This window comes from Branchiostoma belcheri, unplaced genomic scaffold (genome assembly GCF_001625305.1).
Source record: "Branchiostoma belcheri isolate BF01 breed outbred unplaced genomic scaffold, Haploidv18h27 scaffold73, whole genome shotgun sequence".
NCBI lineage: Eukaryota > Metazoa > Chordata > Leptocardii > Amphioxiformes > Branchiostomatidae > Branchiostoma > Branchiostoma belcheri.
In genome coordinates, this window is record NW_017804387.1 from 1,083,084 (window position 1) to 1,110,055 (window position 26,972).

Here is a 26,972-nt window from a genome sequence, read left to right on the forward strand (position 1 = left end):
GGCCCGAGCATTACCGATGCCCAGGTAATTCTGCTAGTTAAATGTATTTAACGATGGGCCAATATGGGTGTATTCCATTATATTCTGCTTAGGCCATGTTGATTTGATTATATGGATGACATCCTCCGGGAGCCCCAAAACTGATGCGCGCGTGCGAATAAAAAAAAAAGTTTTGCAAAAAAAAAGTTCTTTTCATTATGAAATCTACGTGGTCATGAGGGTTGAGCAAATGACACAGAATATGGTTTGGCGAATAATCTAATCTTCAAGTTCGTTTCTTTACAATTTCGTCTTTTTTCGTTTGATTTTGGCATTCTACGACATTGGTATAGTTTTTATTATTTTTTTTGTAACTTATGGTATATTTTTGCTCATTTTGCAACTGTTTTGTACGATTTACAGTATGGTTGAAAACTTCTTTTTTTTGGAAACGGCCGAAAATTCATGCGCGCGCGGATGTCATCCATATAATCAAATCAACATGGCCTTAGCCACATAAGCTTTTAATTTGTCAGTATACAGCTGTACATATATAAGTTCAATTTTGTCCCTTTTCTGTTTATTTCTGTTGACCTGTAGGCATACAACAGATGTTCGGCTTCACATGGTGTAGCTTGTGCTATTAATATTATGCTAATATTATTTTGACGGGGTTTAAAGCTTAAAACCATGTTTATATCTAAAAACGTATGTTATAAAACTTGTAATCAGACTAAATGTTTCTACCGGTTATCAAAATTTGTTCTCGTGACACATTCTGTTTTCATGCATTGTGTGGTAGAATTTGATATCAAATGGTAAAGTTGTATGTTTGCTTTCTCAAGCTGCGTAGTTTAAATTGTGCAATTATTGACTTAACATTCGAGGGAAAATATTGTGTCACGTAGGCTTTTACATCACTTCTTTGTATATATATATATATATATATATATATATGTCAGAGTACACTTGGCGATTTAACAGAGTGAAAATTAAGAACAATGGATTGAAATGTTGCATCCTGATAGGAGTTTTTGTTGACAGTGAGATCCTGTTCCAGTATCCCGAACTTAAAAATTAGTGCCTAGAAGTGTGTCTCTGGCATTGCACTGTGAAAATGCGTTACAGAAAACCTTACAGTAAAATGCAGGACACCGATATTGTTTCCGATCCAACCCCAGGCTGGCGATTTGGGCTACGTGACCGAAAACTCCAGCAGTCCCAACTGGTGGCAGGTACAGTGGTATAACCGTCATGTCGGCAGCTACCGCATGGGAGCAGACAAGAAGTACGATCTCTTTCCTGCTGGACTAGGTAAAGAAAAAATCCAACCAGAAAGGTAACATTCGCAAAGCAAATGCACAATGTTTACCTTCGCCTATGGTCTGCTCTAGCTGTTAATTCGTACTCAAATACATTCATATATATGGTCAGACAAATTAAAAGAAAATTGCAACATTATGTAACCCGACACCAGTTACCACGGTGAGAGACGTCAACAAATCAGAGGCCAGTGTTTGGAACGGAAGAAGAAGAGGAAACGTAGGCTTCGGTAAACATAATAAACTGTATAGACACGTCGTTACGTGACTGTAACCTATCCGCATGAAAAGCATTGACTGCTACTTCAGTCGGAATTCGAAGCATCGTATTGAGACAATACTGACATTTCAGAAGACAATTATGTAACGAGATCATCATCATGATGGGCTTATTTCTCACGGTGCTGAAGAAGAATTTTGGCTAGAAGGGAGAGATTATTTCCTGCATTTCTGGTGAAATTCCATTACTTTTTTGCGTTGTAGGCTGTGCCCCGGAAGCGAGTCAACGTAATCTCGAACCTTCAGATGTCTGCTGCACCGCAGGTTAGGCTCTCCACTCATTCTTCTAACAGGTCACATCATTCCATAAACACATAGTTTTTGGTCAGCTCCTTCAACTCTGTCCTGCTATAGTGTAATCCAACACCACAGGGTGTGTGCTACAGCACCTGTTACCATGGTGACAGACGTCTGGTCCAGGTCATTTGACCTTGCTTGTTTTGAGAAGAAGACGCGGTAAAGAAGAAGAAGAGGAAACGGAGCAAAAGCAATTCGTTTTTCTTCTGCGAATATAAACAAAAAATCCTTACTACACAATGTAATTTCACATGTTCCATCTCTCCACAGAGTGCACACATATCATCATCTCTGGCTCCAACACTTCCCAAACTTCCCGAATGACCAGCTACACCCTGACGCATCAGATACTCGAAGGACGTCCTGTGTACGCCAGCGACACTACAGCTGACTTCCTATATTTCTACGAACCCTACGGCCAGTGGATAGTTGGACCTTCCGTAGGAACCGACCATGGTTGGCTGTACGTAACAGACAGCGCCATGAGCCCAGACAAAATCCAAGGCACATGGAAGGTCTCAGTAGACCACGTGCCGACTTCATTCCCATCCGTTCAAGCAACATGTGCAGGTAAATGTATGTATGTTGATGCAACCACCCAAATCGGACTAAGAGTTCCTGCAATATGTTCAAATCATCATTTTGATATTTTCTCTTTTTTTCATAGAATGTCGCCAGATCACCATTTCTGGATCAATCCATTTTCAAGAAAGCCGAATGACCACCTACAGTCTGACCAGCCAGATCCATAACGGACGCCCCGTGTACTCCAGCGACACTAGATCTGACTACATCTACTACTACGCTCCCTACGAAGAGTGGATGGTCGGTGATAATCTGGGAAGCAGTTATAGAGGTTTGACCGCAGTTGACAGCCATCTCTACCCTGAGCAGGTCGAGGCTGTGTGGAAACTGTGGGACGGCAGTCTGTTTGTGCCATTTCCCAGAGTTGAAGCAAGATGCACAGGTAAAATACATTTCTGTTATTACTTCTACTTCTAGTCGTATTTGTATTTTCATTTGTATAATTATAGATATTGTATATAGACCCTACATAACTGGTTGAAAATTCACTATAGATCAACAGTTCCATTTTTCGCAATTGCAGCATTTTGAGGAAATCTTTAACACATTGGATTACCTGATTGTTCATTTTCTTCTATTATAGATATTGATGATTGCGCCTCCTCGCCTTGCCAACATGGTGGAATCTGTACCGACTTGCACAATTCCTACTCTTGCACCTGTGCGGCAGGATGGGAGGGGGACAACTGTGAATTGGGTAAGTGGTGACTAGCCTGGATGTAGCCGCGGCGACTGTTGCAGGGCCTCTCTTGCTTGTAGTCTTTTACATTAGCCCTAACGTTAGGGCTAATGTAACAGACTGTAAAAAAAAAAAACAGTCGCCGCGGCTAGCCTGTATGCCTTCAGTTTTAGCTTTAGTTCGCTCGCTCTCTGTCGTTTATCTGCAAAGAAAGTGGGGTCGTGTTGGGTAACAGTAGAACTTTCGGCTCAGACCAAAGAGGTCCCGGGTTCAAATCCTGCCCGATGCCAACGATCTTATGCCCCTTGGAAAGGCACTTTACTCGTTCACGACTTTCCTCACTTCACTGAGGTGTAAATGACAACCTAGCTTTGGTCAGGAAATGAGACAACCTTTTCTAATTACTGGGACCATCGATGTAACTTCCTGTTGGCGAGAACACGGGAACTTAAACAAACACCAAAAAAACTAGAAGGTAACATTTGCAAAGCAGATGCATAATGTTTACCTTCGCATATTGTTAATTCTTACTCAAACACATTCATATATATACATGGAGTTTAAATCTCTCCCGCTATCAAATTGCAACATGATATAACCCAACATTAGTTACCATGGTAGCAGCCGGCTGGTTCAGGTCATTGACCTTTTGTGTATGGAGAAGAGGAAACTGAGCAAAAACAATGTTCCTTTGGTAAATATAACAAAACCTCTATACAGAGAGCAAATGAAGAGACATAATTGTTACATTTCTACCTTCCTAGACACAAACGAGTGCGAAACCAACGCTTGCAACACCGGCTACACGTGCGTGAACCACATTGGCTACTACGTTTGCCTGTCTGAAGGTATCTTATTACAAAATCCTTTATATACTGACATGTGACGGTACATTGTTCACATAGCACTACGATCATACCTCCAGAACCCATTCAAGCTTGTTCCGAATCAGCACAAGTCAAGCAGAACCAAGCGGAATGGAGAATTGGCAATCCGGAAAATGCATCACAGTTAAAAGGCAAACATGTCTCGAAAACATTTCCTTCACTGAGATTAGACATCACCTTTGACCTGTGCAGATTGTGTAATAGATTTAAAAAAACAGCATCTATGAAAACACGTATAGACAGTGTATCTATATACGTTTTTCATGATATAAGAACATATTTTCCATTTTTGCGTATCTAATCTACTTGTAAATAAAATGAATATTTTCTATACACAGTTCTGAATCATAGCAAGGGCCAGAACGTGCGGTCCATCTGCGGTCCTGAGTCCTGTGCCGATGGCTGGACTTGTGAGGCCCGGGAGCGAGGCTACGCCTGCCTTTCGAGCCAGTAACAACCGCTAGGGCCGACCTAGCCTGGTTGCCATACTGTTCCCCCAGTTACACCATGAGAAGCTTGTTGCTCAGGGTCTAGCCCTGGAGCTGAGGAACTAGCCTGTAGACTGGCCCTGGCAGTCTGGCACCCAGGCTAGCCCTGGAGCCGGGGAGCTAGTCTGTATACTAGCACTGGCAACAGTCTGGCACCCAGGCTAGCCCTGGAGCCGAGGAACTAGCTTGTAGACTGGCCCTGGCAACAGTCTGGCACCCAGGTTATGGTTAGCCTACTCGTCCTGACCAACTTTCAAGTCACAGGAATAACATCTGTGGATGGTCATATGTCCTGGATGGGATACACTAGGCTATGGCAGGCTACAACATAAACTACTGTGTCTTGGAAGAAAATAAAGCACTAAAATGAACCTTAGCGACTACATTTACTACGTTATGTGATTAGTTGTGTCGAAAAACAGATGTATTGTTTTGGGTGTGTACAACCCAACATACACCTGAGCTATGTCAGTACTTAAGGTATTTTAAGAATTCATTGTGTAAATAACAAATATTAGCATAGCAACATTTAAAGCAGGAATTTCCTGCATTTTTCAATACATTTTTATTGTTTCAAGGCTCAAACCACACGTTAGACCAGAAATTTCTTTCCCAATAAAACAACATAATTGTCCTTTCGTGCCTCAAATAGTCACAGTGTCGAAATACATTACAGATAAAACTCAAGCATTTTAAACACTTATGGACAATTTTGTACAATTCAGCTCATTATCTGTACACACGTGACTATACGAGTATAAACATCTTTATACACAATTATTACTGAATAATACAATCTGCTGTAACAGCCATGTCAACACAAGACACTCTAGATAACCCATCTTCCAATCAGACAAGACATTAGATACCTCTTCCCAACACAATGTTTTAAGCATTACCCAAAATAGCCAGCTGAAGACATTCCAAGATTTCAACTGTAAAGCTAACAATTTAAAAAAACAAGAGTTCCGAGATCTCATACCTCCATGAAATATGGGCTTGCTTTGTCATACTTCATTTCAACATATCCTCATTAATTATGCAAATGACATCTACGTTAACACAACATATGTATAGTGGTGTTAACCTTTAAGTAACTTACACATGTCGAGAGGTATAAAATAACCATCATTCACCAATAAGGAGTCACAGAATTTTCACATTAATTATGCAAATTAGGCCATCATTAACATAATCTGGTATCTGTTGATGTTCCTCCTGCCACAGATTAAATAGATTACATGTATAAATGAACTATTATGTAAAACACTGTAACTATAGAATTTCTTCCTTAATTATGCAAATTAAGTCCTCATTTGCATAATTTGCATTTTGTATGTACAACTCTCTCTCTCAGCTACCTACTTACCAAATATGATGAAAATACGTTGTTCCTATCTGGACTTATTAGCTTTTAAAGATTTCGCCAGAAAGTCTCCTGCAGTTCCAGAACAAGCTGCTAGGGGGACCAAACCCACACCACTTATTCCTGACAGGAAAAGCTATCTGTCACCAAAATGTCAAGACCATAGCATGTTCAGGACAAAAGATACAAAAACCGGAAGTTATGCTGCAGTACCAAGGTCATCCACCAGGAGGCCCATATTTGACCTTGGCCTTTGTCTTCCTAAGACTTATCAGCATACCAAATATCATCACAATCCATTCAGGCATTATGAAGTTATGCCGGCCACACACAGACAGACACACACACACACAGACACACACACAGACACGCCAAAAACAATACCTCCATTTTTCATGGAGGTAACAACCGGTCAACCAATCAGAGGGTCAGTCACTGCCAAAAGACGTAAACATCGAGCCAAACTATGAGAGAGGCTGTCCATCAACAAGAGACAGCAGGGGTCCTTATGGAATGGACGAGGGGAAGGAGGCCCTGAGTGTCAGTAAACGCTGTACAGGAGTGGTTCACAGCACACTGGTGCATAAAAGCACAGCTAAACTCACACGCTGTAAGACTCATACATGTACAGCTCAAGGACAGCCTGATAGTTTAGACAGCACATCTCAAAACCACAATCCTTTATAACACAACTTACAAACAGCCTGGGACTAAGGACAACACATCTAACATGCATTAAAACACAGCCCAGCTTACGATATATTTTCATTTCGTCTAAATAAACCCTAAAACAAATTATGTACACTGTATGCCTTAGTAGTCTGACCAAACGACACAAGCAAGTTGTGTAATATATCCGGAACTGAGTCTTGTGTAGGCAAGATGGAGAAAGAATTCCATTAAACTTTTTCATCAAACTGAGTACATGTATCCAAATTGTCTTCCACTCATCAAGAAAAGAGAGCTTGCAGATCAAAGAGACACAGTCTGAAAGTGGTAGGATTAATTTCTGGCTGCTCTGTTCAAGTGTTGAATATTAAAACTTAATCCACTGAGGAAACGGACGAGGGGAAGGAGGCCCTGAGTGTTAGTGAAACGTTGTACAAGAGTGGCTCACAACACACTGGTGCAGAGAAGCACAGCTAAACTCACACGCTGTAGAACACATACATGTACAGCTCAAGGACAGCCTGAGAGTTTAGACAACACTTCTCAAAACCACAATCCTTTAGAACACAACTTACAAACAGCCTGGGACTAAGGACAGCACATCTAACATATATTAAAACACAGTCCAGCTTACGATATATTTTCATTTCGTCTAAATAAACCCTAAAACAAATTATGTACACTGTATGCCTTAGTAGTCTGACCAAACAACACAAGCAAGTTGTGTAATGTATCCGGAAGTGAGTAGTAGTATTGTGTGGGCAAGATGGAGAAAGAATTTCATTAAACTTTTTCATCAGACTGAGTACATGTATCCAAATTGTATTCCACTCATCAAGAGTGCTTGCAGATCAAAGAGATTCAGTCTGAATGTGGTAGGATTAATTTCTGGCTGCTTTGTTCAAGTGTTGAATATTAAAACGTAAGCCACTGAGGAAACCACTCTTACTACAATGTCCATGCTTAATCCAAAATTTGATAATAATAATACCCTTCCAAAAAAACATGTACAAGTCAGGATTAACAAGATTTGTCTTATAAATTAATGTTATTATGAAAATTTACACACCTCATGGTTCACAATGAAAAAAAGCCTGGATTGCATGCCAAAGCATATTTCCACTAACTATGCCACCCGATGTAGTTTGCATCAGCCCTAGCTGTAGTATGATATTGTTATTCAACTATATATACTAGATGTGTCCTGGACTTTAAATTTTGAAAAGTAAAACTTTATGTCTTTATGTTTCGAAATGACGGAATTGGCCAATCCCATTAAAATGCATGCTCCTCAGACCCTGAAAAGAGCATTGTGAAAATGAAATGTATTATTAATTATTCAAGCGTAAAATGTATCATGTATGTAGTGGACATTACATCCGGCTATTTCACATAAGGTTCAATACACCTGTATTCCAGTAAGGAAGAAATCTGAGTTTGGAGCCACAATGGCTAGAAACGAGGCACTCCTCTGCTGCCTAATCTTGTTTAGCTTTTCCAATCATATGCTTCTCATGTCCGTAGCAGCTTTGCAGTGCCCTGACAGCTGTCTCTCCATTCAAACTGATAGAGGAAGGCACGTCTGTTACTGCCCAGACGAAAACTGGAAGGGATTCCCCTGCAGCTGGATTGGATACGGAGGAACATACAGCTTCCCCGCATGTCTCGACACCATACCAACCGGCTTCGACAAAGCCACGCGATCGATCTTCATCAAGCATCTCCGTTCTCCTACTGTTTTGGAGTGGTCTTTCCCCAACTGTCGAGGAGTAGAGATACTTCACATCCGAATGTCCAACGTTTCTATGATACAGTCAGGAGCTTTCCGAGGTCTCCCATTGGTCTCCAGGCTTTATCTTGATGACAACCGCATCTCCAGTCTTGGTATGTTGACAAAATGTGTATTTTGGGAAGTTGGGAATGTGAACATGGGCCTCCTTTTTCCATAATTTAAAATTTAGTTTCATCTTTTTAGTAGGTACATGTAGGTTGTGTATTTTTTCTGCTGCTAGGTGCATTTGTCAAATTATTGTGTTACAAGATGCAACCATAATATTTTGAAAATAAAAAATACATGTAGTAAGTATATGAGTATTGGAGAGAAAAATGTTGTCAGAAAAAATGAAATTAGTGACTTAACATGCTTTTAATAAATTATGCTAACTTTACATGACACATTCTTACCTTAAATGCCTTATTTCTTTAATTTCATTTTCTGTCAAAATATTATGGTTAACCACACTCACCCACAATTGCGTACATTTTTTGGTAATACCTACAGTATAATATAACAAGTTTCTCAGAAAAATAGTCATTTTAAGGAGTAAATTATGCAAGTTGGTTGCATCTTGGTTGCAATCTCAAATGATGTTTGCATGCATGTCATGCCGAATGGATGGGAGAGGGGGTAATTGATACGAGCAATCACAACAAAATTCAAGGTCACCTATCAATATAAAGCTTCTACAGGTTACATGTCCAAAACAAAAATATAGCATGCATGCATAATTTAGAACATTCTTTGTATTTGTGAGAAAGGTTTTTCTGATGCGAGGCACGGAGGGGAAAAGGGCCTGGCTGTGAAGCACTAAAGGTTTATACCAAATGACTGCAAGTGACCCCAAATGGAATACGCGTTTTGTTTGAATTGATCAAGCATTATCAAACATAGTTCGGGTTCTAAAAGGGGGGGGGGGCAATGGAGTCCAACTTTGTCCACCGTGGACTGATATGATGAACTATCCTGTTACATTTAGATATTCCATGATTGCGCTTTTGGTGTTTGTTGTGCCATGTTCATAATTAATACTATTGTATTTTTTAAAAATCCCTGCAAACTTGAAATGATTAACAGTAGTCTGTTTTGTTTATCCTCAGACCCTGATACCTTCCTAGGGATTGAGAAGGTCAAAGAATTGAACCTTCAAAGGAACGCCATTTCCATCATATCCCAGCATGCATTCCGTGGCCTACCACTCCTTGCATGGTTGATGTTGGACAAGAACCATCTGCGTTCCGTGCCTGTCGACGCACTCCTGCCACTCACAGCACTGAAGCTTGTAAGCCTGGAAACAAACCGCATCACCACAATCGACAGCCAAGTTCTGCGCCTGAGTCACAACCAGACCTTACGTCTGATGTTAGCAAATAACCAGTTGAAATGTGATGCGAATCTCACCTGGTTTATCTGTAATCTACCAAAGCTCGACTACATTTCTGCTCGTAAATATCTGACGTGTGCATCACCTACCAACCTAAGTGGCATTCTGCTTGCCACTGTGAGGAAGGACATCAGTCAGACCAACACAGACAGGTCACCACAGGGGATCAGGCTGGGGAGATGTGATGAAACGTCCACTACAACAGGTCCGCATACCCACCACACCAGTCTGTACATTCCCACAGAGATGCCGTACACAAACACCAGGCCAGGCTCAGAGTCTACCACAGGGACTGATGTTATCACTCTTCACGGTGGCCCAATCATCACTGAGGAAAACAACAGTTACCACGTCAATGCCATCATCATGGCTGTTGCTGTGCCTCTCATGATGGTTTTGTCAGCGGGGTTGTCATCTACTTGTACGAACGCTGTCACAGCAAGGGTGTGGCCCAGCACAACGCCCCTGCTAAAACAAATGCAAACTCGGCCCAATCGGCAGCATCCAACAGAGAATCAGTCACAGGTACTCCTGCTCAGGACCAGACGTCAGAGGACAACGATGACATTGAGCCGTACGCTGTGTCATACATGGATGTGTCGGGGAAAGGAAAAAACGGCAAGCTTGCGCCATACGCAACGACATCCTTTGGTAACATCCAGCCACTAGAAGACAACGATGACATCGAGCCGTACGCTGTGTCATACATGGATGTGTCGGGGAAAGGAAAAAACGGCAAGCTTGCGCCATATGCAAATACGTCCTTTGCTAACATCCAGACAATAGAAGACGACAATGACATTGAGCCATACGATGATGACATCCAACCATATGCTGTGTCCTATGTTGATGTGTCAGGGAAGGGGACAAATGGCAAGCTTTTTCCATATGCAACAACCTTAATCAATGAAGACCCAGGGCCACAACTTCAGCCGTATGCAGTGACCTATGATGAAGACTTAGGGCCACAGCTTCTGCCATATTCAGTGACCCACGATGACGACCCAGGTCGACAGCTTCAGCCATATGCAGTGACCCACGATGAAGACCCAGGTCGACAGCTTCAGCCATATTCAGTAACCCACGATGAAGACCCAGGGCCACAGCTTCAGCCGTATTCCGTGACCCACGATGACGACCCAGGTCCACAGCTTCAGCCATATGCAGTGACCCACGATGAAGACGCAGGGCCACAGTTTCAGCCATACGCACTGACCCACGATGAAGACCCAGGGCCACAGCTTCAGCCATATGCAGTGACCTATGATGACGTCCCAGGGCCACAGCTTCAGCCATACGCAGTGATCAACAATGAAGATCGCACACAAGCTCCAAGAAGCGATATAGAGGCAGTTTATACACCACTGACAAATATCACTAACCAACGGACAGCAAACGTCAAACAACCTATCACCCAAACAAGGAGTCAGTCACTACCGAAAAGCCATACAAGGACAGGTTATACGTCACTGACAAATATCACTAACCAACGGACAACAAACGTCAAACAACCAGCTGACCAAACAAGGAATCAGTCATTGCCAAAAAGCCATACAACAAGGGCAGGTTATACGTCACTGACTAATGTCACTAACCAACGGACAACAAACGTCAAACAACCGGTCACCCAAACAAGGAGTCAGTCACTGCCAAGATGCAATACAAGAGCAGATTATATGTCACTAACAAATGTCACTAACGAACAAACAACAAATGTTAAACGATTGGTCACCCAAACAAGGAGTCAGTCACTGCCAAGATGCAATACAAGGGCAGATTATATGTCAATACAAATGATGATGAAACAATCGTCAAACAACCGGTCAACCAATCAGAGGGTCAGTCACTGCCAAAAGATGTAAACATCGAGCCAAACTATGAGAGAGGCTGTCCATCAACAAGAGACAGCAGCAGCGGTCCTTATGGAATGGACGAGGGGAAGGAGGTCCTGAGTGTCAGTGAAACACTGTACAGGAGTGGCTCACAGCACACTGGTGCAGAGGAGCACAGCTAAACTACTCACATGCTGTAAGACTCATGCATGTACAGCTCAAGGACAGCCTGAGAGTTTAGACAGCGCATCGCAAAACCACAATCCTTTAGACCACAGCTTACGAACAGCCTGGGAGTAAGGACAGCATATCTCACATGCTTTAGAACGTGTAGCTCATGGGCAGCCTGAGAGTAAGGACAGCACATCTAACATGCATTAAAACACAGCCCAGCTGACGACATATTTTCATTTTGTCTAAATAAACGCTAAAACAACACTGTATGCCTTAGTAGTCTGACCAAACAACACAAGCAAGATGTGTAATGTACCCGGAAGTGAGTCTTGTGTAGGCAAGATGGAGAAAGAATTCCATTAAACTTTTTCATCAGACTGAGTACATGTATCCAAATTGTATTCCACTCATCAAGAAAAGAGAGCTTGCAGATCAAAGAGATGCAGTCTGAATGTGGTAGGATTAATTTCTGGCTGCTCTGTTCAAGTGTTGAATATTTAAACTTAATCCACTGAGGAAACTACTCTTGGTAAGTGTCCCTGAGTGTTAGTGAAACGCTGTACAGGAGTGGCTCACAGCACACTGGTGCATAAAAGCACAGCTAAACTCGAACGCTGTAAGACTCATACATGTACAGCTCAAGGACAGCCTGAGAGTTTAGACAGCACTTCTCAAAACCACAATCCTTTAGAACACAACTTACAAACAGCCTGGGACTAAGGACAACACATCTAACATGCATTAAAACACAGCCCAGCTTACGATATATTTTCATTTCGTCTAAATAAACCCTAAAACAAATTATGTACACTATATGCCTTAGAGGTCTGACCAAACGACACCAGCAAGTTGTGTAATGTATCCGGAACTGAGTCTTGTGTAGGCGAGATGGAGAAGAATTCCATTAAACTTTTTCTATTCAGACTGAGTACATGTATCCAAATTGTATTCCACTCATCAAGGAAAGAGAGCTTGCAGATCAAAGAGATACAGTCTGAAAGTGGTAGGATTAATTTCTGGCAGCTCTGTTCAAGTGTTGAATATTAAAACTTAATCCACTGACGAAACTACTCTCACTACAATGTCCATGCTTAATCCAAAATCTAATAATAATACCCTTCCAAAATATGTACAAGTCAGGATCAACAAAATTTATCTTGTGCACAGGATCAACAAGATTTACCTTATAAACTAATGTTATTATGAAATTTTCCACACTTCATGGTTCACAATGAAAAAATATGGATTGCATGCCAAAGCACATTTCCACTAACTATGCCACCCGATGTAGTTTGCATCAGCTCTAGCTATAGTATGATATTGTTATTCAACTATATATACTAGATGTGTCCTGGACTCAAAATTTTGAAAAAGTAAACTTTATGTCTTTATGTTTTGAAATGACGGAATTGGCCAATCCCATTAAAATGCATGCTCCTCAGACCTTAAAAAGAGCATTGTGAAAATGAAATGTATTATTAATCATTCAAGCATAAAATGTATCATGTATGCAGTAGACATTACATCCGGCTATTTAACATAAGGTTCAATACACCTGTATTCCAGTAAGGAAGCAATCTGAGTTTGGAGCCACAAACGAGGCTAGAAACGAGGCACATGCAGTGACACATGATGAAGACCCAGGGCCACAGTTTCAGCCATATTCAGCCATACGCAGTGATCAACAATGAATACCCCACACAAGCTACAAGAAGCATAGGGGCAAGTTATACACCACTGACAAACATCACTAACCAACGGAAAACAAACGTCAAACAACCGATCACCCAAACAAGGCGTCAGTCACTGCCAAGATGCAATACAACAAGGGCAGGTTATACGTCACTGACAAATGTTACTAACTAACGGACAACAAACGTCAAACAACCGGTCACCCAAACAAGGAGTCAGTCACTGCCAAGATGCTATACAACAAGGGCAGGTTATACGTCACTGACAAATGTCACTAACTAACGGACAACGTACGTCAAACAACCGGTCACACAAACAAGGAGTCAGTCACTGCCAAGATGCCATACAACAAGGGCAGGTTATACGTCACTGACTAATGTCACTAACCGGTAACCAACGGAAACAAACGTCAAACAACCAGCCAACCAAACAAGGAGCCAGCCACTGCCAAGATGCAATACAAGAGCAGGTTATACGTCACTGACAAATGTCACTAACGAACAAACGACAAATGTCAAACAATTTGTCACCCAAACACGGAGTCAGCCACTACCAAGATGCAATACAAGGGCAGATTATACGCCACTGACTAATGTCACTAACCAACGGGCAACAAACGTCAAACAACCGGTCACCCAAACAAGGAGTCAGTCACTGCAAAGATGCCATACAACAAGGACAGGTTATACGTCACTGACTAATGTCACTAACCACTAACCAACGGAAAACAAACGTCAAACAACCAGCTAACCAAACAAGGAGTCAGTCACTGCAAAGATGCCATACGACAAGGACAGGTTATACGTCACTGACTAATGTCACTAACCAACGGGCAACAAACGTCAAACAACTGGTCACCCAAACAAGGAATCAGTCACTGCCAAGATGCCATACAACAAGGACAGGTTATACGTCACTGACTAATGTCACTAACCAACGGACAACAAACGTCAAACAACCGGTCACCCAAACAAGGAATCAGTCACTGCCAAGATGACATTATGGCCAAGATGCCATACAACAAGGGCAGGTTATACGTCACTGACTAATGTCACTAACGAACAAACGACAAATGTCAAACAACCGGTCACCCAAACAAGGAGTCAGTCACTGCCAAGATGCAATACAAGGGCAGATTATATGTCACTGACAAATGTCACTGATGATGACGATGAAACCGGTCAACCAATCAGAGGGTCATATATGTCATAGCAGGAATTTGAGAGTTGATATAAAATGACAGTAGAGGTGATCCTTTTGAGTGACAGTAGCACTATCAGAGAAATTGTTGATATATAAAAATGGAATCTTCAAATGTACACATCTCCATGTTTCATCACATTCACCAATTTCACACTTCCCATAATGCCTAGTAACGGTCACGGATATGCAGGGATATGACGTAAGACCATCCCCCTTCCTCGATGTAATATTTCCAACAAATTCTATCGACAAACTGGTCAACTATTGTTTTGAATTATTTATCTAGTATAAAGTACATGCCATAATTGCATTTTTGTTTGAATTAGAGAAAATGACGTACCTTCTATTGTTCCACCTTCTACCGAAGACTCTACTACTCGGTAATGCATGCGACCGTGCGAGTATGAGAGTCTTCGGTAGAAGGTGGAACGATAGAAGGTACGTCATTTTCTCTAATTCCAACAAAAATGCAATTATGGCATGTGCTTTATACTAGATAGATAATTCAAAAAAATAGTTGACCAGTTTGTCGATAGAATTTGTTGGAAATATTACATCGAGGAAGGGGGAGGGGGATGGTCTTACGCCATATCCCTGCATATCCATGACCGTTACTAGGCATTATGGGAAGTGTGAAATTGGTGAATGGCACTGACAGTTTTACCTCTGACAGACAGCTCGGCTGAGACTTGTGCTGTACCGTACTCATTCTGCACGTGACACTGGTACCGCCCGTGGTCAGACTCCCGGATGTTGTTGATAGTTAGCGTGCTCGCTCCCACCTTGATCCGGATGTCACTCGTGATGGCCTGGTCGTCGGCAAACCACGTGTACCTAGTAAGGATGGTAGAAGGTAGAAGATACATATTGCCTGTTTGCTTATGTCACGTGCTAGCTTGCTACTCGGCTCCCCAGAAGCATCTGTAAACAGGGCTCGAAATACTAGGTGCATGTGCACCTAATAGTGCACCCAAATTTGGAGCTGTGCACCAAATTTGGAGCTGTGGGTGCACTGGTGCACCCAAATATTTTTATAGGTATTTGGACATATCAAATTATAATGAATGAATGAATGAATGAATGAAAGAGCTTTATTGTACGTTTGTGCTCTAATGGCACGGTCACATTTCCAAGCCGGGGCCCGGCCGGGTTGTTTGCGTGAACGAAAAAGAAACAATTCGTATTAAGAGTATACACAAAAAGTGCTCGTGGTTAATGTTCTAAAGCTTTTTTTGTGGATTGCTGTCTAAAATCATAATTTTCGTTCCGTACGACTGCCCGGCCGGGCCCCGGGTTGGGAAATGTGACCGCGCCATAACAAGCTAAGTACAGGTCATGGATAAACAGAGAAAAAGAATACAGCAATGATAATATACATGTAGTGTGCAGGACATTCCTAGCATCTAAGTTTCAGAAAAATAATAAAATCTTTGTTGTAGTACTTGTTTAAGATTTTGAAGTTAGCTCTCATTTCACATTCAAGCTCAGAAGAGGAGCAGCAAGGTATTATATGGTGCACCCCCAAAAAATTTTGTGCACCTAATGTTTTAGGTTGGGTACACCAGTGCACCTATTCCCAAAAATAAATTCGAGCCCTGGTAAAGCATAGTTTTCCCCATACCCCACACTAAAATGAAATACATGACCATTGTTGTATTCAATTGTAAATGTATAATACATATAGTTATACTTATAGACTTTATTGAGGCGAAAAACACTATACATGAACAACAAAATTAATGACAATCAAATCTAATAATACTTGTCATCAGATTGTCTACATGTAAAGCTTTCTTGTGACAATCAAATTAATATAATATTTTGTTGTCATATTTTTACGTATAAAGGCAGCTTGCATGTGTAGAGTGTTTTGCAAAGGCGCCATGTCTTCCAAGAGATAATGCAAATCAACGATGCCAATTGTGTTGTTAATACCTTAATGGTTGAGTTCCCCGTACAGGTGGACATTGAAAAATTACACGTTCTCCAATTCCCTTGGATTCAGGCGGAATGAAATCAAGAAACTCCGGAGGTGCTGGAAAGAAGGTAAAAAATATTATCACCATTGATATCTGTAACGTTTTAAAAGTTTTGTGATTATCTAACATAAGCCGACTATTCCGAAAATGTAGAAAACCATGACAATTCATTAGCTTTAACAGATGACTAGTACTATTCTTTAAACTGGTATGTTTTATAAAGTAAATTTCTATTGGCAAAATCATGTCCGAAGACCATTGCGACTTATACAGGATCGATCGAAGAAGTAAAGTAAAGCAGTAGAGAACATACAACTACTGTCTGACGAACTTATATACTGATTCATGCGTTTATCTTAAATCCAACTAGAGAAGTAACATTTGCAAAGAATGCATAATGTTTACCTTCGGACATGGTCTGCTCTGTTAATTCTTACTCAAACACGTTCACATACATGTACTTCTAGTATATGGTGACAGGATCAGAGCAGACAGTGAAATTGCAACATTATGTAACCCAACACCAGTCTCAATTGTGACAGACGTCAACAAATCATGTCATTGGCTAGGTCAGAGGTCACTGTTTGGAGAGCAAGAAGAGGAAGAAACAGAGCAAAAACAATATGTTTTCCTTCGGTAAACATAATAAGATAAATCAATGACTGAAAAATAATAGCAGTTGTAACCACTTACAGTTAAAGATGATCCTGGCCTCGTCGCTCACAGATCCTAAGCTGTTCCTGGCTGTACATCTGTACGTCCCGGCTTCATCTTGTGTGACGTCAGTGATGACTAACTTGGAGTTGGAGGGTCTGGCCTTCGGTGGGAGGGGGGCGTCTAGTCTCTCCCACGATATTGTCGGAATCGGTCTGTGGGCATGGTATAATGTCAGACAGGATAATGAAATAAATAATACCTGTAACCAACTATAGTTGCCCTGTTTCAATGTTTTGCAAACAAGAAATAAACAAGTTCACAGGACACAAACTTCCGTGAAGTGATCGGGTGTTTTCGGGCTAAATTTTAAGTGTTTGGTGCCTTCTTTCTCTATGAATGCAGCAAGGGACCGTGAGCTATAGCTTCGAACGTACGCATGTAAGGAGCATTTTATTCACCCACAAATTACAGAAAAAGTGGGAGTTTTTAGGAGTTAACAGTAGTTCTTGTGTATTAATTGCCTGTTCTTATACCAAATCTTTCTTCTCTACTTGCAATTAGCCCTTGGGCATGAATTTTCAATAAAACAATTAATTCAACTCCGCATTCGTATTCAAAAAGTGTAACCAGAGATATACATTCTTAATCTTATCACCAGTAAACTAATTTAAAAGAATAAACGTTACAGTGCCCTTATCTGATACAGGGAAATGTTTTACCTTCCAGTAGCGAAACATTCTATGGTGACGGAGGATTCCTCGTCCTCCTCCGCAGTGGGATTCCTGACGACAGTCACGTCCTCCACTCGGAAGGCCATGGTGGGCTGGGTGTCAAACAGATCTGTGGGCCAGAGAGTTAGAATTAGCCTGGTTTAAACATCATAAGAAACAAATACTTCAAAAAGCAGGGGGTTATACCCTCCTTGGTCAAAATTGTGAAGCATTCGAATCAAAGATCTATATTTTACTTGGAATAAAGTTCCTCTAAACGTTTCGTACTGTGCATACCTGTTTGTGACTAACATTATGTAACAAAGGGTAACATCTGGAGATGTATTGGAACCTAAACAAGCCGCCAGCCCAAAATCTAATCATGTCCAGTTGTCATTACGACCTACAGATCTACTAAGTGTTATGACAATCCATTCATATAGCATCTTGAGATATCATGCTGAACACACAAACGCTACCAATAACATAACATTCTATCATGAAAGTTCATCTCTGTTGGTAGTTATTAGTTTAGAATTAAAACTTTTGTTCCAACGCAAGAGATTGTTCTCACCTAGTGCTTTTGACCAGTCACTCTGGTCTTCTTCAATAGACTGACCCAGTGAGACTTGTCACGTGGCTTCTCTGAAGTGTGACGTTAACATTGGGTCAAAGGTATCCGGTATTCGATGTCAAAAGACTCACTGGGTCAGTCTACTGAATAAGATCTGAGTGACTGGTTGAAAGCTCTAGATGAGAAAAATCTCTTGTTTTTGAACAAAAGTTTTAGCTCTTAGTAACTAATTCTTAAAACGTGAACGTACTTTGTTGATTGGTGACAGTAACACGGGTTGGGGGCCCGTACTGGTTTTCCGTGTTCCCGTTGGAGTTAGCGTTCGGTGCGGCGCTCGTGGCACGGCATCGGTAGGACCCGGCATCGGACTCCCGGGCAGAGGCGAGGTACAGGTCACCGGTCAGGTCAGATACATGCGCGCGGTGATCGGGGATGACGATGTTGTCATCTTTGTACCAGCTGTACCTCAGGCCTGGAAACAACATAGTAGACTGGTTATTTCAACAGTTTATATAAGCTATTGATTTGTGGGTTGTCCACGTTTGTATGACTATTAGATTATTTGTATGACTATTGATTCGACAAAAGTACAGGGACTTTCACCAAAAAGACTGACGAAAGCTAGTGGATACTAGCTGAAACGTCTGACGGTTTCGAAAATCATATCCAGTTGCTTGAGTAACTGCTTTTTGGAGTATCGTATTACCTGGATGTCTAACCTTCATCGACGTACAGGGACTTTCGTATGGTCTACTACGACTAAGATCGAACAAAGCTAAGTACATGTATGGATAAAGTCATCCTACTTAAATAATATATGCATGCAGCAAACTACGTACAGAATATATGTCAGTAGGACATTAGACGTTTCATCATGTGGGTTATAACATGCAGTCTCTAAGTTATTAGACATATAGTCTCTAAGATATAAGATATTAAACATGCAGTCTCTAAGATATTAGATTCTTTATTGACACAACAAAAAGTACGGGGACTTTTTTATGGCCTTCTACAACTAAAGGTCTAACAAGTACATGTATGGATAATTTCATCCTACGTACAGAATATATGTATGTGGCAAATTACATACAGAATATATATCAGTGGTAACAATAAAGGTTAAACTATTCGCTAACATGTAGTTTCTAAGATTGAAATAAGACTACAGAGTGGACTTCATGATAGAATCTGAATCGGTAGTGGTACTCCTACCATGCATGTATGCGTGTAGAAGTTCTCCTACTAGTATGTAAAAGGTTTTACAGTTCAATATTCCAGAATGCAACCAGTTTATACAGTATAAAAGTCCGTTTTTAAGATCATACAAACCTGGATGAGCAGTAGGCGGGTTACATGTTATTGACAGCAGGCTCCCTTCATTCACTGTCTTTGGGTCTCGTGCGGTTCTGTCCCATTCTCCTATAACTGTGGGCACAAAGGCAAACGTGAATCCGGCTTTTGTCTACAATAATACGTTTAGAGAAATAGAATACGTTTATAATACGTTAATAGAACGCGTTTTTTATCGCATCAACAGGTTCAGATCGAAAAAAAGTAGTTGTTAGCAATGACTCAAAATTGCCTTGTGTTACAATTAGTTTTCTGAGTCCCTGACTCATCAAATACAAAACATTTTTATCTGTTGTTATCTGTTCAATGACAATTGAACATATTATACTATTGACATGAGGTCTCTCAGTACAGCCTATGAAATAGAATTTATTGCAGTTAACTATAGCTAATCTCTAATCAGATCTATCGGTGTCCACAAAGACAGTATCCATTGGCCAGACAGTATGGATACTGCCAAAAGATACAGCCTGGCCAAATTGATACTGTCTTTGGGGCCACCGAAAGATCTTATTGGAGATTAAACTATAGCCACAACAAACTTTCACATCCTAGCCAATGGCTAAATGTTAAGCTTGGACAAAGGCGTACTTACTACTCTCCAAGCAGAAGTTGATGGGGGAAGATCGTTAACTTTTAATATATGGCCCGTTTTTGTTGTCGCTACCCCCACCACCCCTATTTCCCGCAATTTGTGAACTGGTAGCGGAAATAGTTTTACAAGGCCGCCCAGCGCACCTTCTTCCTAAACCCGAATTGATCGCGGTTTGATTGGGTAACAACTGCGTGTTAACCTTATCCAGTGCGAGTTTCTGCAGATCTTGGGTGGCGAAATGGACCCTCTCTGGCCAATACTGCCTGTCCAATTTGATACTGTCTTTTTGCCACCCTAGGATCTGCTACGTACTTACATGCGAATTTCAGCGTGGCTGTTCTACTGATCTCCTTCCCCACAGAGTTTATAGCGGTGCACCTGTAACTGCCGATGTCTGTGGAGTTACTGGGGTTCATTATAGTCAGGTTACCACCGACTATGGAATATCTCTCACCAACTTCAACCTGAAGATATACAATACATGAGACAAGGACAAGTCAAGCAGTGTTAACATGTTACACATATAATGATTCCTTTTATTAGGCCACAGCAAGTAATTTTTATTGATGACATCAGCGTGCGCATTAATTTTCGGCTGATTTGGGGGAAAAAACAAGAAATTTTGTTGCCTTATGACAGTGGTCAACATGCCGGAAATGGGCAAAGATGTCTGCTGCCATGCCGGAAGGTGGATGGTAGATAACTATGAAGAGAGGAGACAAGAAAAGACTCTGATTTAATGTTTAGTTTTGTTTCTTACTTTGATACAGTGACATGTGATGCTGGCTGTGTATATATGATGTTCCCACTGAATCAAAACCATTTGTACCATGATTGAGTCAAAATTTTAAAATAAAGGAACCTTGTTTTTTCGTCCCGTCTTGTTTTTTTTTCGCCCGCTCGCATTAGATTTGGAGTCTGCGGAGGATGTCATCCATAAAATTTACTTGCCGTGGCCTTACCTCGAATAGTATATGTAACATACTAGTAGTAGTACACTGTGCAAGCGTAGTATTTCTTGAGCAAACATTTGCTGTAACTATAATATTTGAACCCGTTCCTCTGCCAGGCAATGCGACCATGCAATTGCATGATGCAGCAGCATTCACATGCATGGCTTGTGTGCTTGGTGTAATTCTTTTTTCATCATAATAGCGTCACCTCTACATCAGTGCATAGTGTTGTTTTTCATAATGTTCCAGCTTCTGTAAATTGTAATCCCGCATTCCTTCAAAAGCCACATACCAAAGCGCTCTCCCGTATCCCAAAGCACGCATTCGCCATGCATATACATAGCTAGCCTTCCTCTCAAAGCGGTGAATATAGCGAACAAAAGAGAGTGCAGAAGATTTATGATCATCCTTTGATATGTCATACTTTTACTGGATCCTTTAAAGACCCCGGCTCAACAAGATGCTGATCCTCAGCCTGAAAGAAGATGATTGGATCATAACAACACAACGTCATTTTTCTTTTGTTCACAAGACAAGTTTTGATGGTCTTAAAAGTAGTCCAGAAGGCCCGACCGTTCCTTCTTTTGATATAAAAGACAGTGTGAAGAAAACTTACCATTGTAGAGGTAACGTTAAATCGTTACTTTAAGCTATAAACTAGTACATAAACCAACGAATCTCTTGGCTTATTTTTAGAAATATTCACTAAGTGTGAACAAGAGGAAAGGTAATGTTTTGTTCCTCATTTTTCTACGATTGCTACGAAACCTTATGTGGTTCACTATGTGCTTTTCGAAAGGGGCTAGTAGAATTTCCACAACGAATTTCCTTTTCTTTCCAATGAACCTGTAAATACTGTACATAGCGTCTGTATTCTATGTCATGACCAGTGGGAGATTAGCTCTTCAAGTTCTCATCAGTGAGCTAAAACTAGATCGAGATCACTTTCCTTCACTTTCTTTCCTTTCCTTTGCATTTCTTTCCATTCCTCTCATTTCCTTTCCATTCTTCTCCTTCCCTTTCCATCCCTTTTCTTTTCTTTCCTGTCCTTTCCTTTCCCCTCCTTTCTATTCCATTTCATTCCTCTCCTTTCCTTTCTATTCTTCTCTTTTCCTTTCCATTCCTCTCCTTCCTTTCTTTTCCTTTCCATTCTTCTCCCTTCCTTTCTATTCCTTTTCTTTCTATTCTTCTCCTTTCCTTTCCTTTCCTTACAGACTAATGAACTCACCGGGACGCTGTCTCGCTCCCATTCGTAGGTGGGTTCGGGATTCCCTATCGCTGCACACTGCATGACGGCGTACTTCTTCTCCCCGTCGGGGTTGTACACCACGTCCTTCGGCTCATGGATGATCAGGGGCTCCTGCCGAGGGACTGTTAGGGGAGCAAAGTTGGGCATTGTCATCAGGGTTGAGTTTGTTTGTTTTTTTGTTTGCTTGCTTGTTTGTCTGTCTGTTTGTTTGTTCGTTTGTCTGTTTGTCTGTCTGTTTGTCTTTGTCTGTCTGTCTGTTTGTCTGTTTGTTTGTTTGTTTGTTTGTTTGTTTGTTTGTTTGTTTGTTGACATACCGAACGCCAACCAATGCAATTTCAGGGAACCAGAACAATTGGAATTCTTGTGTAAGCAATTGAAATTCACAGCCATTTCTTAGCACACTTTCGTCATCATTTCATACTTTAAGCATTTATATAGCTTTTTTATGTGACGATTCCCTTATTTTTTGTACCACCAATGAAAAATCAATATGCTGTGGGATAGGGTTGATTCAACTTGCTACATTAAAAAGAAACTTACCAGAAAATTGACTTTGATGTACGGTAAACTTTAAATGCTAAAATTTCTAGTATATTGTTTTGACATGTTTCCATATTTCAATGTAGCTTACATTACGTATTGTTTCAAAGCTTACGTTTAATTAATTGTACATTGTATTTTCAATACTATTCAATATCTATTTGTACATGTATGACTGTGTGTTTACAGGGTGTTATGTCCTTGAATCCTATGTTCGTTTAAGGCTAATGATTTGATTGATTTTATCATTTTTCTCCAGATCTTACCGTCTAGTGGGATAATTTGGCTTCTGGGATCCAGTAACTGATTCTGTCCACTGATCTGCCCAGCTGTCAGTGTGACGTAAGACAAGATGGCGACGCCCAGCACCTGCAAAAATGGCGGCCGGCCTGGCATATTCGTTCTCTTTCGACTACAAATTACACCTGTAAAAACAACATAATATACACTTTATTGCTATTTATTAATATCTTAACGAAGTGGTAGACAAAATATTATGTTTCTGATAGTAAAAATAGCTAAACTATGTTTAGTAATGCAGAAAATTCTATGAATGAAACGGTATTTAATTGCAAATACCGCCTCAAGCATGATAGAACGTGTTTTACAAGATCTGTGCCTTGCTGTAGGCATACAATGATTTGCTTCAATACTTTTGCACACATCGCCATTTGGAATAGTCCGATGAGAAGTACACCCTGTGATGTTTACCAATTCATGGTGTATGGATAACTACGAGATAAAGATCTTTACTTGAGGGAGTGTTGAATATGAGTCACAGGTCATGTTATCGCAAAGGTCAGGCACGGCCAATTGTGTTCGGGCGGTGACTAAATAGAGTATTCCGCTCGTCATCATTCGACAATTACTCAACAACATGAGCATTATCTACTCATTTACAAGTAGAAATGCACCTATGTGGCCTCAAACTACCTGGTGATTTGGTTGCACTTTGAATTACTGAATTTTGATCATCAAATGCTAAAACCATTCCATTAAGTTGATGGCATTTTTAAGACAAGTCTGTACTTTGTTTTGTAACGATAGAGAAATAGAGTCACAAAAAGATACCCTGTGTATTTTCAAAACTGAAAAATGAGTTACTTGTATATAGATATTCAAATTCAACACGGTTTTCTGATTTGCATCTCTTGAAAGAAAGTAACATCTGACGTTCGATTCTTTTGTTCTACACAAGATTGCTTGGAATTTGTGCTGTCAGTGTACAATATACCTGGAAATAACTAAGAAAGAAACTATACTAGTACGCCAGCATGACCTAAGCACACACCAAGCCTCTCTATTGTTCTGAGTACGTTGAATACGTACTACAATAAACAACAATATCCCAGAACCCTCAAACCACTCCATTCCAGATGTCGGTGGTCACAGCTGGTTTGAACCAGAATGACAACGCCGAAGTGTGTGTAAACTAACTCACTCCGCCTGCGAGTTACACACCGCCACACATACTTTCCTCTTGTTCGAGTTTTGTGAATTGAAAAGATATTTAACGCCACAAAGAACAGTAATAATGGTGAAATCATGCGGAGGGAAGACGGCGAACTTTGTTGTTGAACTCCCAGGTCGTATTATGAATTGGCGAAGAAAATAATACAATACTGCAGAGCTGACACAAAAGGGATTTAGATAATATTGTATAATCACAACAGTCACGTTTATTGATGTATAAAATCTCCCTAAAATTGGTATAAATCTCATAGGTTACACAGATTCCGTTGTTATGACCGTTTACCCCCAGGCTACGTGTCAGCTTGAAAGCACATGAAAGGGGACAAAGTTGACTGCCAGACGACCTAGGCTCGACCAACGTCTCATTGACAACATTGTTTAGACTAATACCTCATGATCATGAAAATATGGTATCTCCATTGCTACTGTACTCACCGCCACCCTGCTCTCGGTGGCGGACAGGGAGTGGCGCCCCTGCCCATTGAGGAGCTCCAGACCACAACATACACACACAAAACTTGTACAAGCGACCACCCCATCTAATACCCCCATCCCCACCGTGCTGGAGCCCTCAACCAATTGAGGTTTGCACGTAAAGGGAAGAAGAAGAAGAAGACTGTCATATCACCATCCTTAATCTTCGCTAATAAAAACGTGTCTACCTGTTTGTATGTTTATCTATAGATTTAGTTGTATGTTGATTGGTGGGTATAAGGGGGTACTTAGTACTCATTTAACAACAATACTTCCCCATATGTTGGAACACTTGTTTGCAACTGATAATTCGTAAACAAAAATACAAAAATTTATACACGTTATAGTTTTATAACCATACGGAATTATCTTGGAGAAATATGGTTTTGAGAATCGGTCTTCATATTCAAAGACCTGCCGACCAAGAAAAAAATGTATATTTTTGTTGTTCTTGTGCAGGGTATTGGTTATCACAAGACATACACAATTTATACTCGCTATAGTTTTTTCATAACGTTACCGTATACGTGATCATCTTGGATAAATATGGTTTTGAGAAATGGTCTTCATATTCAAAGACCTGCCGACCAAGAAAAAAAAAATCTCTTGTATATTTTTGTTGTTCTTGAACAGGGTATTGGTTACCCCAAGACTTTAAAAAACAATAAACAAACCACATGCTAATTAGTGAACCGATATAGTGTTACACAAAACATGTGGTGAGCTCACAACATTTCAACTTGATCTATACAAAAGACACGTCTCTAGATACTCTCGACAGGTTCCACACAGACGTACGTTGAGAACGTATTGATTACCCTACATGTAAATGTGGCTACCATAGTGAAACAACTGAACACTACTTACTACATTGTAAATTTTACCGTAAATTTTACTGTAATGTTTTGATATAGTCCAAAACTTCATTAGATTCTCGTAATTGATAAATCACCAACTTGTCTTGTTTGTATTTATCTTGTATGCATGTATCTTGTGAAATGTGTTTTATACTCGTTGTATGTTTTTGAGTAGAAGGTGTTATATAAGCAACTCTTGCTTTTTGCCTCATACTCAATAAATATACATATTATGTGAATAAAAAAACGTATTGTTTGGAGTGTTGTCCTTGACTTCATGAAAGGTACAATGTGTGTCTACAACATCGTATATTTTCCGATTGTGTGTCAGATTTCCCACATTCACAACAGAAGCTCTATGACCTGTGCACTTTGTAATTGGCTGTCTACTGATTACATCTTGACCTCAGGCTATTATATGTATCTCTTGAAGTCCCCACAATGACCTACGAAACCTTAGACTGATCAGAAGTGGATCGGGAGTACCAATAAGATACCTTTAAGAGATTGGTAAATTGAATTGTTCGGACTTAAGAAGTAGACAACAAAGTTGATCATAATAAACTAGTCTCATCCTAACACACTCAGAAAATGAAAGGAATGAAAGATACTGTATGAGACAAACAAAATTCTGATTTTGCGTGTATAGTATGTCTGTGATTGTGTGTTTGCGTGTGGCTGTGTGTGTATGTGTCAGTGTGTGTGTTTGTGTGTGTGTTTGTTTGTGCGTGTGTATCTGTGAGTGATTGAGTGCGTGAGTGTGTGTGTGTGCTTGTGTGTGTGGCTGTGTGTGTGTGTGTGTGTGTGTGTATGTGTGTATGTTTTCGTTTGTGCTGTGTGTGTGTGTGTGTGCTTGTGCGTATCTGTGTGAATGTGTGTGGCTGTGTGTGTGTATGTGTGTGTGTGTGTGTGTGTGTGTGTCGTCTTGTAACAGTGTTTTATGGTTGT

At 40.6% G+C, this 26,972-nt stretch overlaps 2 protein-coding genes across 2 annotated transcripts in view; one reads left to right on the forward strand and one right to left on the reverse strand.

Moving 5' to 3' along the window:
- The window catches only part of LOC109485131 (contactin-2-like), a 33,420-nt gene that overhangs the window by 5,089 nt on the left and 1,359 nt on the right, over positions 1–26,972 (reverse strand). The window contains exons 2-10 of the mRNA XM_019788564.1: positions 23,487–23,645; positions 22,660–22,802; positions 20,795–20,942; positions 19,863–19,958; positions 18,784–19,005; positions 17,969–18,089; positions 17,286–17,461; positions 16,549–16,648; positions 15,278–15,447 (exon numbers count right to left, since the gene is read on the reverse strand). Of these exons, the coding sequence (XP_019644123.1) occupies positions 15,278–15,447; positions 16,549–16,648; positions 17,286–17,461; positions 17,969–18,089; positions 18,784–19,005; positions 19,863–19,958; positions 20,795–20,942; positions 22,660–22,802; positions 23,487–23,616 (1,306 nt within the window). The 5' untranslated portion in view covers positions 23,617–23,645. The remainder of the gene's footprint in view (positions 1–15,277; positions 15,448–16,548; positions 16,649–17,285; positions 17,462–17,968; positions 18,090–18,783; positions 19,006–19,862; positions 19,959–20,794; positions 20,943–22,659; positions 22,803–23,486; positions 23,646–26,972) is intronic.
- On the forward strand, positions 1,218–4,870 carry LOC109485200 (protein crumbs homolog 1-like). The gene is made up of 7 exons (XM_019788650.1): positions 1,218–1,318; positions 1,785–1,844; positions 2,148–2,447; positions 2,545–2,844; positions 3,046–3,159; positions 3,906–3,989; positions 4,367–4,870. The coding sequence occupies exons 3-7, from the start codon at positions 2,198–2,200 to the stop codon at positions 4,480–4,482; spliced, it is 864 nt and encodes a 287-aa protein (XP_019644209.1). The 5' UTR covers positions 1,218–1,318; positions 1,785–1,844; positions 2,148–2,197; the 3' UTR covers positions 4,483–4,870.

Coding starts and splice junctions, on each gene's coding strand:
- LOC109485200 (XM_019788650.1), top strand. CDS start 2,198: ATGACCAGCTACACCCTGACGCATCAGATACTCGAAGGACGTCCTGTG. Junction 2,448..2,544: donor CGTTCAAGCAACATGTGCAG/GTAAATGTATGT, acceptor TTTTTTTCATAG/AATGTCGCCAGATCACCATT. Junction 2,845..3,045: donor AGTTGAAGCAAGATGCACAG/GTAAAATACATT, acceptor CTTCTATTATAG/ATATTGATGATTGCGCCTCC.